The sequence below is a fragment of the Pseudorasbora parva genome, chromosome 15, assembly GCF_024679245.1.
Source record: "Pseudorasbora parva isolate DD20220531a chromosome 15, ASM2467924v1, whole genome shotgun sequence".
NCBI classification, from domain to species: domain Eukaryota; kingdom Metazoa; phylum Chordata; class Actinopteri; order Cypriniformes; family Gobionidae; genus Pseudorasbora; species Pseudorasbora parva.
The window spans coordinates 14,255,477-14,272,244 of NC_090186.1; the positions used below are offsets into that span (position 1 = coordinate 14,255,477).

General features: G+C 36.6%; 1 protein-coding gene across 1 annotated transcript; it reads left to right on the top strand.

The window, feature by feature from the left end:
* The first annotated feature begins 2,016 nt into the window (after positions 1-2,016).
* On the top strand, positions 2,017-14,878 carry prdx6 (peroxiredoxin 6). Its single transcript, XM_067417203.1, has 5 exons — positions 2,017-2,176; positions 7,817-7,973; positions 9,296-9,442; positions 14,178-14,324; positions 14,525-14,878. The coding sequence occupies exons 1-5, from the start codon at positions 2,085-2,087 to the stop codon at positions 14,648-14,650; spliced, it is 669 nt and encodes a 222-aa protein (XP_067273304.1). The 5' UTR covers positions 2,017-2,084; the 3' UTR covers positions 14,651-14,878.
* Positions 14,879-16,768: the final 1,890 nt, after the last annotated feature.

Sequence of the window (16,768 nt, forward strand, 5' to 3'; positions counted from 1 at the left end):
TTCTTTTTTAATAAATCTGCAAAAATTTCAACAATTCTGTGTTTTTCTGACATTATGGGGTGCTGTGTGTACATTAATGAGAAACATTTTTGTGGTGAGATGTTGTTAGTGCTATGGGTTTGTGTTATTTTATTACTAAGGTTTGTGCAGCATCAACTTTAGGAGACAGTTTTTAGCACTTAACTTTCCATTAATTTTTGTTTGTTTGTCCCAAAAAAAATAAAAAAAATAAAAAATAGTGTACTGTACTTATTAACTGAGACTTCTTACAGCTCTTACAAGCTGTTGCCCTTGTTTGTTTCGTTGCTTCTATTGCTCTCCCCTTTTTTGTAAGTCGCTTTGGATAAAAGCGTCTGCTAAATGATTAAATGTAAATGTAAATGTTTTTAAAGCAGTTAAAAGAGTTAATTAAAAGAGTTATTTAGTAGCAGTTTTGCAGTATCTTGCATGCAATACCTGTTTCTTTTACTGTTGTTCTTTAGCCTGTTTTTGATTTCGTGGCACTTTAACATTGTGTCCTTACCGATACAAGATGTCATTACCGCAGCACTGCTCTATTTCTATTTTTTTCACATTTTAATTTGCAAAAAAAATATTGTAACACTTAAGCTGACATGATTTACACATTGAAATTGCAAAATCTGTTACAAAAAAAAATAAATGTTAAATTTTGTGCGTATGGAGACAATTGACATCTAAGGTTTCTGTAATTTTTTTACATGGCATAGAAAAAAACATGAAATTCCCTATTTTGTATATTATTATTTTATATCAGTATTTACAAAACTGCGTAAAATTTGAAAAAGCTATTTAAATATGTTTTTTTTTTTTTGAAACAAATAAAGGAAAATGTATGAAATGAACGTTATTGTAACGTTGCGGTAAGGACACTTTTTAAGAAGATGACCCAAAAAACATAAAAAATAAACATGTTCCAGATTAAAATCTTAACGACTACATTACATTTTGTGTACATTGTTATATGTATTACAGACCATGATGGTTAAAATGTAAATTCAAAAAGGTTGATTTTTTAAAAATTGGGATAGTCAAAAGTGCCCGTAGTTGCAGAAACACCCATATATATATATATATATATATATATATATATATATATATATATATATATATATATATATATATATATATATATATATATATATATATATATATTAGAAATGTTATTTATTTTAATAAGTTTATTATTTTAATCAAATTTATTTGATTATTTAGTTAATTTAATCATTTTCATTATTAATTTAGTTATTCTATATTGCTTAAAACTGCGATCAAACGAGTGGACTTAAAGCAATAGCCTAAAAAAAAACCTTTCAATAAAACTTTTTAGTTTTTTAACTCAGGCTGAAATATTGAATGTTTAACACATCATGTTAGCATTTTAAAGACAGATCACTGCATAATTTGTTTATCCTTTGTGTTTTATGATGCGATGAGTCTGTGTTATACCTAACGTGATATTAGAATAAATACATTATTATTAAAAAATGCAAACAACTAAAGCTTGTGTTAATATAGTTCACCCAAAATGAAAATGCTGTCATCATTTGCTCATCCTCAAGTTGTTCCAAACTTGTATGAATTTCTTTGTTTTGCTTTTAAAACTCAAAAGTATATATTTTGGAGAATGTCGGTAACCAAACAGTTGATGGACATCCATGGAAGTCAGTGGGGTCCATCAACTGTTTAGCCTACCCCCCACCATTATTCTTCAAAATATCTTCTTCTGTGTTCAACTTGAGGGTGAGTAACAGTATTACAATTTTTTGGGTGAACTGTCCCTATCGGTCCCTATAAGTACCACCACTGATCTCTCATAACACAATCATTATAATAATGAATACGGGGTTGCTGTCTATTTTAATTAAATGATATATGTTTATTTGGGATTGTTAAATTGACATAGAAGCCTTAAGGTTGAATTTAATCTTTGAACTCAGGGATGTGACTCGAGTCGTGACGGTGTTTCGTCCAATCAGAATCGTCGTCCGCCCACTGTCTTCCTGATAAAACCTCTCCATTCTGTTACATGTGTCGTCGAGAGATCAGTACAGCGGAGAAAAGCCATGCCTGGAATTCTGTTGGGAGACGTGTTTCCTGACTTTGAAGCAGAGACTACAATCGGCAAAATAAAATTTCATGAATTCTTGGGAAATTCGTAAGTAACGTTAGCTCAATTGCATTTTTGTTTCAGAGCGAGTAGGCCTGATTCGATAACGTCTGTAATTCACGTTTAATGTGCTTTTATTTCACTCACTCATGACCATCAGGTGACTGAAGTGCGTTGTAAACATGACCTGATACATTAATAATACGGTTTATATGGAGACTGAAACTTTTTATATGCAGCGTTATAATTTAAAATCATATCTCTAACGTTACAAGTAATCTGTCATTTGTTTTATTTATTTAATATTATTTAACTTTATTTATTATTTAACTTTATGACAACATGGTCTGACAACATGGTCTTTATGACATCTGGTTTAAAAGAGCGTAAATTACAAAACGTCTCACGTTAAATTTAAAACATAAGTAATCTGTTTATAGGAAGCCTTTTATCTGACTATGATAGTGCAAACCCTGGTTTTATTTCATGATGCGGTAGCACAGGTATGAACTCCGTATAATGGCACAAAGCAAACACTATTGTGCAATTCATAACTAATATATTATATTAATTCAATTTTAATAAATGTTGCTACAGACGGATTATTTTTTTTTATATGCCAATGTTTCATTGCAATTAATAGCACATTTCTCAAAAGTTATGTCAGAACTGCAATTCTGCAGACAGAATTTTTCTTTAAACCATTTGCTTTTGTGTACTAAATGTTTCGAAGGGGGATTGTAAAATGTGCCTAGTCACTGGCTGTAAGAGTTGGCATAACAATGTGAGCAGGGCTTGACATTAAAGGGATAGTTCACCCAAAAATTAGAGAAATTTACTCGCCCTCAAATTGTTCCAAACCTGTATGTTTGTAGTCTGTAGTTTCTTTGTTCTACTGAACACACACACAAATTTTAAAGAATGTTTGTAGCAAAGCAGAGAGAGAGTAACCATTGACTACCATAACAGGAAAAAATACTATGGTAGTCAATGGTTACTCTCTCTGCTTTGTTACAAACATTCTTCAAAATATCTTTTTTTTTTTTAATTTTATTTATTTTTTTGGTGTTCAGCAGAACAAAGACACTCATACAGGTTTGGAACAACTTGAGGTTGAGTAAATGATGACAGAACTTTTTTGCTCACCAGGAACTGTGGCTAGTGGCAAATTTAGCCACTCAGTATTTTCACTGGCCACAATTTTGCTGTTTGGAAATGACATTTTCTATTAATGAAGTTGACTTTGGCATGCTTAAATTTACTAGCCTGACGTGGTCATACTCATTTTTAGCCAGAATATGAGTCTGAAACTGCTCCATTGGGCTGTGATTATGGAGTGTTTTTCAACCAAACCAGAAAAGACATCAATTGGATAGACCAACAACCAATCAGAGCAACGAATCGACGCATTGTCAAATGTCAACAGAGCTCAATTGCACTGTTTTATGTCCGCGGGTTGAAGCGACTATTATGTGATATATAGACCCATGAGTGTGAATTTTAGCAGGCAACCTTGCCAAAATAACACTCATTTTACCCCCAAACACCATTTGTTTTATTTTATTTTTTTAAGCGCCAAGTTTTATTTTATGTCACAATACTTGGTCGTTCAACTGTTAGTGTAACTATTTGAATAGGGAAAATGTGGAGGTGTTTGGTCGCTTGTAACTTGATCTCTGTTTGGTACCATAGTGAATGAACTGGGCTTAGTGGGCTAAGCTATATGCTATCAGAATGTCTCCGCACGTCAGAGCGATTAAGTGCACGCACTGAGACGAGAGGTACGTATCAACTCGTCTTAGTTAAGGGAATAAAAGTTTAATATAAAAAGCGGTGACGTATCCCTTTAACATCTCTAGTTGTTTGATTAACCTTTAATGACAGACAGGTATTTAATCTGGCTGCTTAATGCATGGACCCTCCTGTTTGTGTACACTCAAGCCATAATCGACTGTGTTCATGGGAGATACTCCATGTTGGAGACAGACAGACAGGTAGGTCTACCTGTCTGCTGAAGGCTGAAATTATATTCAACCACCAAACTGGCTAGTGGGAGTGGCTGCCTTACCCGCCACAGCTGAAATCTAACCGCATTTGGTGGGCGGGCTGGCGGGTGTTCATGTCAACCCCTGAATGTGCGTATTGTTAAGATGTTGGCAAGGGTGTGAAGTGTTTGGAAGTCCCCCCCTATTCTGCCAAAACTGTTTTCTTTTCATTAATAGTAATTAAAATAAGTGGCTGTAAAGTTTAGATTTGAAATGACTTAAATATAAAGTGCTCAATTGTGTTTGTAATTAGCCTTTAAGAAAAACATTGCTTGCAATATCCTAATGTCACCATGAAATCAAAATGGACAAATCAACGGACAAATCACGACCCAGAGGCCGTCTGGCTGACATGTAAAGCGACTATATCACAGTTAATTTTGTTTTGCATCATGTTTAGGGGTGTGGCAATGTAACCTTGTCACTACATAACATGCTAAAACTTTGACGTATTTTAAAGAGTCTTTGCCATGAACTTCACATACTTTTGAAAACTACAGTTCAAGAATGTGCCCTACTCCTCCTGGAAATGCTGTAGAATTCAACCAATCAGATGGTGACTTTGAAAATCCTTAAGAGTGCCATATGAATCAGACGTTCAGCCAGTGGCCCTGAGGCTGAGACTATTGACATTGTGCTTACTGTAATAAAGGGGTTGGACAACCTGTCACTTGCATGACATCATAGCAAGCGATTGCAAACCACAATCATCCAAACAGTTCCCCATGGACAAAATCAAATCCTACCGCACATTTTTTATTTTTTCTTGTTCGAGAAGCCATTTCACTTGGATATACGTATGTCACATATGGGATGAAAAGACTAATTCGGTATCGTCATAGTTTAATCACATTCAGAGCTGGCCAACAATAGCATATACTTTACAACTTGCAATAATTTTAAACTATAAAGAAGTTGATATCTAGTGTATATTAAACTCATATGATGGAAATTTATAATGGCACATGCACATCTACAACCCATGTGCAAATGACAGTATTGGATACATGGTATAACTTTACGGATCTGCATATAAACAGTATGAGTTTTGTTCCGCAAGCTGAGGCCAATGAACTGACCTGAAATGTTGTATTTGTTATATTCAGGTTGTGTAACTGTTCTCATTTGTCGCTTTAATGGATTATCTAACAGAAAAGGGGGCCTGTCTGTGGACCCCATTTCAAGCCAAACATCCGCCTCTAAGAGGTCCAGCCCTAGGGAAGTGAGGGCAGAAGATGCTAAAAATGTTTGGCAACGCTTTGTTCTGCACTTCCCTATTTTAAGTTTTGTAAGCATTCAAAATCTTCCTGTTTTTGACCATTTTAAACTGTCACCTATAGACTGCAAAAAATATGGAAGTAATGTTAGTGACATCACCCATAGTATTCTGAAGAGAAGTTTTGAAGTGTAAAGTAGGGTGTAGCTGGCCATTGCCATCTTGTCATGGCAGTCACTCCCGTATAATAGAAAATGGGCAAAAGAGGAGGGACGTGGCTGGAACTGAGGTGACGTGATCGATGGGTTTTATATCTAACCCTTTCAGTATTCAACTTGCGAGGAAAGTCTAACGCCTCTCATAGTTCAAATCATTTATACTACGGCCAATGTCATATTTTCCCTGAATTCCTGCTGGATGTGAAAACGCACTTCTTTTGACATACGTTTTGCACACGCAGCTGACATAAACCATACTTTCAAATAAACTGAAAAGTATCCCTATGAAGTGTTTTCTGTGTTGAAAAATCTTTGGCGTTGTTTTAACGGTCGGAGTTCACATATAACGCGTCCGATTTGCAAACTAATGACTCATTTGAACCGGTTCATTTAAATGAACTGATCTGTCCAACATGGAACTCATGAATCTGTGTGTAACCATTAACTTACAACACATGCAAGTGTGCTTAACCCATTAAACAAGAGTGGTTAGTAAGAATTAGTTTTAATAATCCACAGTATTTCCATGTATTTATTTTGAGCATTTATATTGATAATGTGTAGAAAATTACCGAAAAAAAAGTTTAGACTGGAATAATGCGGGTAGGTACTTTTACTGCTGTTGTGTGAGCGCATGTGTGCGTGTGTGGATGACCATGTCTGGTCAGCCACCACCAAAGGCCATTTCTGACCCAGGAAAAACCCTGATAGCATGTCATTTTCTCACTCAAACCACTGCCACATGCTGCTGCTTCTGCTTTTAGAGGGAAAAGCTCCCCAAAACTTGTCTAGGATATGCAATCCTCTGTAAGAATTCGTAATAATAGCGTATTATTAGCGAAAAGGAGCTAGCAAAAGATCCAGTGTGTATCTGTTTTTGCACTAATCAAATGATTACATTTACGTGTTTTCGCTTCGGTGAGTAATGTAGCCAATCACAGATATGTTTATAGATTTCTACAATGCAATTGGACAATCACAGGTGTTGAATTTGGAATCCACTTACAGCTCGAGTGTTTGTCCAGAGATTTATCGTATACAAGCTTCACTGATTAATATAGTGGAACTTTGAGATTGCATTTATTGAATTACTGACAGCTGTTAGTAATTATAAAGGTTGCGTGCTGTCTACATGGAAGGCTGTAAGCTGAATATTTTACTTTAACACAAATCCATTAATTCGCTTCAGAAGGCCTTTATTAACCTCCTGGAGCCATGTGGATCACGTTTATAATGGTAATGGATAGATGCACTTTTTATTGGCTTCTAATTTTGGGCTGCCATTATAAAGCTTGGATTAGCAAGGACATTTAATATAATTTCGATTGTATTCGTCTGAAAGAAGGTCACCTAGGATGGCTTGAGGGTGAGAACATTTTCAGTTTTGGTTGAACTATCCCTTTAAGATGGGTCATCAAATCTGATTTTGCAGGAGTTTGAATATCCTTTCATTGTGATGATCACGTAATTGTGACATGACCTCCAGAGAGTCTGACACTGTTTCTTTAACAGCAGTCAAAACAGATGTTGGCTTTGAATAAGAAGTGCTGCCTTTGCTTTTCTACAAAACAATACAGAAAATCTCTCTGGCCGAATGGAGATTACATTTATATAGCTAATGGGAGATTCCAGTAACTTCCCAGATAGATAAAGAGAATCTTATCCAACATGCTCAAATTCACGTCTGCAGGGAGTGAGTCATTCTTTTCCTTTAATCTTGAAAAACATGTGACATAATCCACAATCCCAGTATAATGAATTGTCTATACACTAGATGATATCCAGACTGCAATGTTCTATAATGGTTCAACCTGGCAGTGGTTACTCTTTACCTTGTAGAAAAACAAGTGTGAATTTGTAATCAATGACTATTTTATCTCCCCATCTTGTTTCTTGTTGAAAAATGTCAACACCCATAATGCACTGGGCTTGATCTGACTGTCTGTGAGCAGGGGTTCCAAAAAAAAAAAAAAAAAAAAAAAAAAAAAAAAAAAAAAAGTTCTGTACAGTCTTTTGCTTACAAATAAATGAGATCTCTTTGCTGGTAACACCGAAAGAGTAACCGTTGTTCATTTACAGATGCTTCTAGTACAGACTCCGTAACAATACAAAGCTGGTTGAAAATCGGTAAAGTTATCATTTACTGTATATCTTTTGAGAATATGTAAATCTTGGCTTCCATCTTGTTTTTTTTTCTTTCTCTTTTTAGATGGGGTATCTTGTTCTCTCACCCACGTGACTTCACTCCAGTTTGTACGACTGAACTAGCCCGTGCTGCAAAGCTTCACGATGAGTTTAAGAAACGCGGCGTTAAGATGATCGCACTGTCCATTGACAGTGTGGAGGACCACCGTAAATGGAGTGAGGTGTGCAGATATGACACATACAATGTTACTGATTAATATTGTTTACTTGTAAAATGGTTTACCAAACCAGGTTAACATACAGAAATGTAGTAATTGCTGTATCTGTGCAGTTAAAAAACACATTCTTCATATAGATTAATTCTTTTTAAAGTTACAAATGTTATTCAATAGCAGTGAATGATTTTTCTCCTTATTTTATTTGATTAACATTAATTACATAGTTATCGTATCAGCAAATCGTAATATTAGAATGATTTCTGAAAAATCATGTGACAATGAAGACTGGAGTAATGATGCTGATGAAAGTGCAGCTTTAGCATCACAGGAGTAAATTGCATTATAACATATATATTAAAATAGAAAATGGTTATTTTAAATTGTAATATTAGTTTCTTTTTTTTATCAAATAAATGCAGCCTTTGTGAGCAGAAGAGAACTCTTTAAAAAAAACCTTATTGTTACTGACTAAATCTTACTGACCCCAAACTTTTAAACGGTAGTGTACACTCATGTAAGATTGTATGATACTCATAAACAGATGTTTCAGATGTCACATGGGCCTCCCTGGCTGCTTAACATTCATAGACGCTGCATTGTTTTTAGACTCTTGTAGCCTGAGTATCCAATCACTGGCCTGTAGCCCTTAGATACACACATAGAGGACTTCTCTGATTGGTTCAGACAAAATCACCTTACTGTAATCCCAAAAGAAAAGAATTTGTGCAGCTGGCTTTCTCTGAAAATCTCCCTAAGATCCTGAACAGGACCGATATCTTGTTACAAGAAATCAAGTGTCTGATATTGCCCAAGAGTTTCATAATGTTTTTGGAAATGCATCAATGCTAGTTTGTATAAAGTTGTGGCACATACATGCACTATTTGTCAAGCTTTTGCTGCTGTTACTTTACGGTCTGTCTGTTTTAACGCTAACGCTTTTACCGGACATGCAGGCAAACTTACACACCCACACACACCTTTGGCTGAACTCTTGCTGAATTCATGTGAATGCTGCAGACACTCGGTTCACACAAGGCCGTGCTTCGTTTGGTATCAGTCATAGTGTGCTCTGACTGTTTTACCACAGCACTCTTCATTATATCCAAATATCCAAATGTGTATGCATACCTTAATGCTCTTAATAGTAAACCAAAGCAATAAACCAATATTTTCCAGTGTTTATGGCCTTGTTTTTGTTAAGTACGTTTTTTTTATAATACAAAAATTACAATATTCTTTAAGGCTTCACACAAGGATGACTGACGGAAATATGCAAAAATGGTAAAAATAACCCCATGTTCATGTGTCTTTTGCTCTCTCTCAAGGACATTATGTCATTTAACCAAGACACAACCTGCTCCCCTGTGCCATTCCCCATCATAGCGGATGACAAGAGGGAGTTATCGGTCTTGCTGGGGATGCTGGACCCTGATGAGAGGGATAAAGACGGGATGCCCCTCACTGCCCGTTGTGTGAGTTTCCATCACAAACATGCTTTAGGACAATGGTTCTCAGCAGACTTATTTTTGTTAACAAAAACCTACATTTAAAGGTGCAGTGTGTAATATTGACTGCTAGCGGTTGAAATGGGTACTGAAGTCAAAATTATAAATATTGGGCAGAGGTGTTTATTTTGTTTTAATTAACTTATTTCAGCTGCTTGCCAAGGCAACATTTCTCATTATGTAGTTTAAAGGGGGGGTGAAACACTCACTTTCAGTCAATCTCATGTCAATCTTGAGTACCTAAAGAGTAGTATTGCATCCTTCATATCTCTGAACAGTCTTTAGTTTTATTATATTTATAAAAGAAATATGGGCTGTACCGAGTCTTTCCGGAAAAAAACGAGCGCCTGAAGGCGTATCGTATGGACGGAGCTAAAGAATGACGAGCGCACACAAAGCGGTGACGAACCATGGCTATCAATCAGATTCAACTAATAATTATATGATCCAGAATCAGATCCGGAGGCTGAAATAAATTGAACAGGAATACCACTGTATTTAGTGGCCTGTCAACATTTGTGTGTTTACTCGCCGTTTATAAGGACATGATTCGGTTTATGGACTATTGTATGCGACTAAACCTTCGCAGTAGCAAGCAAAATGGTTTTGCACGTCAGACTAGTGTAACGTTACATAGAACAACAATGGAGTAACCGTTAGCGCATTTGAATGAAGAAGCACGCTTTGTGAGAACGCTAGGTTTATGTTTGGGTGGTTTTACAATAAACAAACTGACACCTATATTGGTCAGCTAAACAAATGTATTTAAACACACACCATAGATCGCATGCTTCATTGATAAATTGTACACAACGTTATACACAATCGTGTTGTTTACTGACAACATGGATATTTGAAGCAGTTTTACTCACCGCCTGTTTTCAAAGCAGGACCGCGAACCTTTATCGCTGGGACCGCTCCCACAAAAACACACTTCATTTCCTCTCTCACTCTAGTCACGCGCGCACGCACCCTTCCGGGAGAAGAGCCTGTACGGCCCATACAAGGACCTTCCGCTCTATCGACGTCAAGCCGACCCATACTCGAAAAAAACTCTCAGAAACTTGTGAGAAACCGGAAGGAGTATTTTTGACACAGAAATACTTCATCAAACGTCCAATTTAGTTTTTGAAACTTTGTCTATGTTTAGGATGGGAATCCAAGTCTTTAACAGTGTAAAAAGCTCAGTATGCATAAAACCGCATTTCACCCCCCCCCCTTTAACTTGCTGTATTAAACTGAAATGAAAATGCTATAAAATCTATTTAGACATAACATTTAAAATAAATAAAAATCACAACATAATGACTAAAAGTGGTTCATATCAGTTTGGATATAAGGGCTTTTTAATATTGTCACAGACAAACAGGGCCTTGGGCTGCATTCAAAATTCCATACTTCCCTACTATATAGTAGGCGAAACCAGGCCTGGGTGATAAATCGACTGCCATATTGTCTTTTTGTTTCTGATTGTACTTTAATCCCAATGGGGAAAATCCACACCCAATCCCAGTAGGGAAAATCTAAACAAAATGGTTAACTTGTTTTGAACAATTTCTTTGTCCCCTATGGCCCAGCCCTAGGCGGAACCTTCAAATATTGTCCCTGACAAAGTGGGCCTTGGGCTGCATTCAAAATCTCATACTTCCCTACTATATTGTAGGAAAAAAACAGTATGCGACAAAAGTAGTACAGCTCTGGAAAAAAATCAAGAGACCACTTAACATGGAGCTCTCAATGTTAAGTGGTCTCTTAAAGGGGTCCTTCAGCGCTGGGAAGATGAATCTGTATTTAAATTGGGTCATTAATGTAGTAGAAATGTGAAATTATTTTTGAATTTGCTGCTTTCTAGACTGAGAAAAGACAGAAAATATATTTTTGTCTCATGGGGATGAAAGACAACAATTCCCAGAATGCTTCGCTGCCCAACAAGGCCACTCCCAAAGCCACCGCTACTGGATCACTGTGACTGGATCACTTTCCCACAGTGTTCATTTTAAAATCAGTTCAGTTAGAGAACAGACACTGCAATTTAAAAACTGAACGTGTCTGTTCAATATAATGAGTGAGTTGCCGCACGAGTGTCACAGCACAAACGCAGCAGGAGTCAGTAAAGTTACAAAAACTTTGCGTCATCGGTGTAATTTTTCCAGAAATAAAATGTATAAATCTCTCGTCTCAGGGGGATATGATCATTCAACTATTTTTCCACTGTTTCTACTGCTGTAAAGCCATATGCTAATCGCTGAAGGTACTCTTTAATTTTTTTCAGAGCTGTATGTCTGAATTCACAGTACTCCTAAAAGAGTAGGAAAAAAGTTCCCGGATGACTCCCTAATTTTGGCGAGAGTGTGCATACAATGGACACGTTACCATCCTTGAGACCAGAGTTGAGGGTTTGTGAATGTGACACCGTTTGGTTACATCACCGTTTCTCAAAGTGTGGGATGCGCCCCACTGGTGGGCAATAGAGACATGACAACCGGAAGATTTTTTTTTTTTTTTTTAAATGTTGTGGCTCTCTATTAACCTTTTGAGCGGTCCCACATGGGATTTTTATTTTCTGTGCCCCTGAGAGTATGGTACCACATATGGGATTAAGAACGTTTGTTTAGTGACTTGACATAACTGGCAGACAGTCTTGGGGAGTAGCGAGGTACAATTAGCGACACTACTAGCTTAACTACATTTTTCAGTAGCTCAGTTAGTTTTAAAACAGTGTAGCTTTTCCAGTAGCTAACTGTATACAGTAAGTAGCAGTGCAGTGTGACCAAAATCTACATTTTATTTTGGGTTCTGATGACTGACGAGCCTATAAGGAGCACAGCTGAGCAGTGAAACAGACACTCAGCTCAATCCGCTCTATGCAGACGCGATCCACTGATGATTAAATTTTTTCGCTCAAATCTTGCTCAAGACATGGCATTTCTCTGTACTGTAGCCTACTATACCTGTTCTAGCCATTAAACAATGTATTTTGTTTAATATCTATGTTTAAATAGTATAATGTTATTTATAAATAACACCTAGGCTATATTGATTATGACAACTGTAGAGATGTGTAATGTGTCAAAGACAATGAAATTTTGAAGAGATGAAGAAATCCAAGTAGTGATTTTGACCACTTCATTAAGTTTTCTATTATTAAGCCTTTCCTTTAAATGAATTTTGTTTTGTATACGTTTTATCTTAATTTTAATCAAGGTTTCATAAACAAATTGCCTTGATTTTCACCCCATCCTGCACGTCGCATATTGAGAAAATGTCCCGCATTTTCATCAGTCTGTTGGTTTTTAATGATCATTATTTAAGAAACTCGTATGTTATTTTGCCTTTTTGAGAAAGCATTTTATTATTTTTGTTGCGGTGTAGTTTTCACCTATAACACTGGTCACTTACACTTGCGTAAATCCGATTGACAGGGCTCTGAACTGTGTATTTGTTCAAATGTGGTGGCGCCCATCTCGCATGGATCAAAATCAAAATAACTTATAAAGGTTGTTAAATGGCAAAACGCACCCACAATTTAATTATTAGATAGTTGATGACATGGTAAGCAAGTTTGTCAATATTTTGAATAAAAAAAAAAACACAATACATCTGTCATAGTGCTATTTTGGTTGCGTCGCCATGGAAACAATAAGGGGAAACATTCTTAAAGCTACACTGTATAACTTTTTTAGTTTATTCTTAGCTAAAAACACTTGGTTCTTTCAAAAATGTGCTCATTAATGTATATTTACTTCTTTCAAGTAATAAAGTATTCTCGCAAGTTTATAATATGCCATTGAAAATACATACGGGTGAGGGGTTCGACTGCTGGTCGCCATGTTGCCCCTCCATCTTGAAAGTACCTTAGCCAAAGAGGGACTACTTGGACTAAATTGGCCACCGTAGGAGTTAAAACGAAATCAGAATTGAGAGGAACAGAAACTAATATTCACTTGATGGTTATACACCGGTTCACGGGTAAAAAAGGTGTAAAAAAAGTACTCTAGGGGTCAGCTAGAATATTTTAACCGTGCACACGAAACAGTTAAAATGTGATGATAAAATAAATGGCAACAGGCAAACTTAAAGCCTAGTTAATAAACATTTTATTGGGGACTGGTGGGGCTCGGAGCCCTTCCCTACCTCTCAAGTGGGGAATGACAGAAAAAGATTGAGAAACACTGGGTAACATGATAACAACAACCTGGCAGATGTAGTATGTCCAGAATACATTCATACTATATAGAACATACTTTTTATTTTATTTTATTTTTTTAAGCTGTCACTAAGTAATTGTTTAAAATGAGTACTTACTCAGGAGTATGCGATTTCAGACGCAGCCTGGGAGTCAAAAAGAGTACCACTGTATTAGAATCAAGCTTAATTTATTGTCTTGATAATGACCACAGCCTGAAAAGTTTCTTTGTGAAACTGATATACCAGACGTTCTGCTTCATGCAACAGTTCCATTGCTCATGTACCCACATATATCTAGTCTTTTGCAGAGCTGTTATGCTGCTAAACCAAGAAAACCCTGTGGAACTGGGCAAGAGAAGACATATTTTATCAATACTAGTACATAGAAATATATTATGGTGTTCACTGTTATATGGTTTCTGAATAAGATTTATGTGGCATTTTATCAGGGCACTAGTTATGAAGCTAAAGTGTTTTATTTGTATCAACCCGTACCACGTTTATTATGTTTCAGGTGTTTGTGGTTGGCCCTGATAAGAGGTTGAAGCTGTCCATTCTCTATCCAGCCACCACGGGGCGCAATTTCGACGAGATTCTCCGTGTTGTAGACTCACTGCAGTTGACAGCAACAAAGAAGGTGGCCACACCTGTGGACTGGAAGGTAAGAAGCAGTCTTTTCTTTGATACTCTACCATATGTAATGTAGTCCCTGAGTAGGTTTATTTTTATTTATACATGATTGCAGAGCACGTGTGGTGTTTTTATGTGGTCAAGTTTTGCAGGACTAAACTTCACTGTCCTGCATGATCATCAATGTTCGTTTGAAATATTTATTAATTTTTATTTATTTGTTTTTCTAAGCCTGGTCAAGATGTTATGGTCATCCCTTCTCTCTCAGACGAAGAGGCCAACAAGCTTTTCCCAGGTGGTTTTACCCTCAAAGAAGTGCCTTCTGGGAAAAAATACATTCGCTATGCTAAACCATAACTGATAAATGAGGGTAATACTGTAGAAATGGCACTTAACCGACATCATATTTTGGTTCACTTGACGTAGTGTTCTCTCACTTGGCTCACTTCTCACAGAACCTGCTACTAACCAGAGAGGAATCCTCAGAAGTTAGTTCATAAAGTGACGCATCATAAGATCCTTGTATACAATATAATTATTGTATTGTGCCTTAATTTCAATAAAACTGTACCTTTTGTAAAAAAATGTTGACATGTTCATTTGGGCTGATGTTTTTATTTTCAATAGCTATCGTTTTGAATATTTACGGTTCACCTGTAGTATGCATAAGTAGTTAAGATCAATTAGATTTCTGTGGGCTACCCAGTGAGCAATAAACTGGTTTGGAATGGGTGTATTGCAAATGCCTTTTAACCATAGATCAGATTTCATAAAAAATAGAAAAACTAAAAATGTGTAATGTGAGAGCTTCACAAAGCTGGACACTAAAAATGAATTTTAACACCATTGAGAGATGGAATGAGGAAATCCATGAAATCTTCAGTATCTTGACTGTATGTTCTTGATGGTATTGAGTTCTCAGTTATAGCTATTAGATAAAATGGGGAAAGTTAAATCTAGAAATTTGGTGTTTTCAAGTACTGACAAGATCTATGAATAATATGCAGTATTTGTGTTTGTTTTAAAGCTATTTTGTTTACAAACACTATGTATACACATATTATTCTAATTGTAGATATAGATAGTCTATCAAAAGTGGTCTAAGGAAGGAACGGTGGTTAATCGGCGACAGGGTCATGGGCGGCTAAGGCTCATTGATGCACGTGGGGAGTGAAGGCTCGTCCATGTGGTCCAATCAAACGTACGAGCTACTGAAGCTCAAATTGCTCAAGAAGTTAATGCTGGTTCTGAAAGGTGTCAGAATACACAGTGCATCACAGTTTGTTGTGAATGGGGTTGCTTGGCGGCAGACCAGTCAGGAGGTGTCCATGCTGACCCCGGTCCACTGCCAACAGTGGGCACGTGAGCATCAGAACTTGACCATGGAGCAATGGAAGAAGGTTGTCTGGTCTGATGAATCCACCTAAGCATTGTTGCAGACCATGTCCGTTTCATGGAAACGGTATTCCCTGGTGGCTGTGGCCTCTTGCAGCAGGATAATGTGCCCGGCCACAAAGTAAAAATGGTTCAGGAAAGGTTTGAGGTGTTGACTTGGCTTCCAAAGAGGGATATGATGAACAAACAATTCTGATCCATGGAGGCTCCAACTCGCAACCTGCATGTCTTAAAGCAAGGGTTTTCAAACTGGGGACTGGGGACCCCCAGGGGTCCTCTGGTTCTAAGGGGTCACCAGAAAAATTTCTGGTAAAAGACAAAGCAATAATGGATAGTCTACCAAAGAATATGTGTTCGATTTCTAAACGTTTCTCTCCTTGTTTCACATATACATACAATTCTGAAAAGTATATGTTTGCTTTGTATCTTGCTAGTGAGTTTTTCTCACTATAGTCCCCTTTATCATGCTCACTGGGTTTGTAGAGCAGTGTTCTTAATGCTTGCATACATTTATTGTGAAAGTTACTTATACAAATAATTTTTAATTGAACATGTTCTTTTTCAGGTTTATACATCCAACATCAAGTAAAGCCAATTCAAATTTGGAAACAATGTTGTATTTAAAATGTCACACTTACTATTTAACAGTTTAAATGTTTTTTCATACATACATAAAAATATATAGATGGATTTAAGGGGGTCCCCCATAAAGGTGCATCATATTTGGGGGGTCCTTGGCATCGTAAAGTTTAAAAACCCCAGACTTTAAGGATAATTACTATATTATATACATTAATTCTATGTGTGTGTGTGTGTGTGTGTGTGTGTGTATAAATAATTTAAATTACCGCATTGTCCGGAGTATAAGTCACACTTTTGTTCATAGTTTGGCTGGTCCTGTGACTTAGTCAGGTGCGAAATATAAATTAAAATTAATTCGTACTGACTGACAAGAGAAAACAACATTTATGTCTACAGCCACGAGAGGGTGCTATGCTGCTCCTGTAGCTTACCCCTGAAAAAAAAACTGAACTGTTAACTGAAATATTAACTTATAAAGACAACTGGGAAAGACCGAAC

What these genes read in the sequence shown, in the direction of transcription:
- prdx6 (XM_067417203.1), top strand. Translation starts at nt 2,085, where the DNA reads ATGCCTGGAATTCTGTTGGGAGACGTGTTTCCTGACTTTGAAGCAGAG. An exon ending in ACCACCGTAAATGGAGTGAG is followed by an intron (nt 7,974 to 9,295) that starts GTGTGCAGATAT and finishes CTCTCTCTCAAG; the next exon opens with GACATTATGTCATTTAACCA. An exon ending in CCACACCTGTGGACTGGAAG is followed by an intron (nt 14,325 to 14,524) that starts GTAAGAAGCAGT and finishes TGTTTTTCTAAG; the next exon opens with CCTGGTCAAGATGTTATGGT.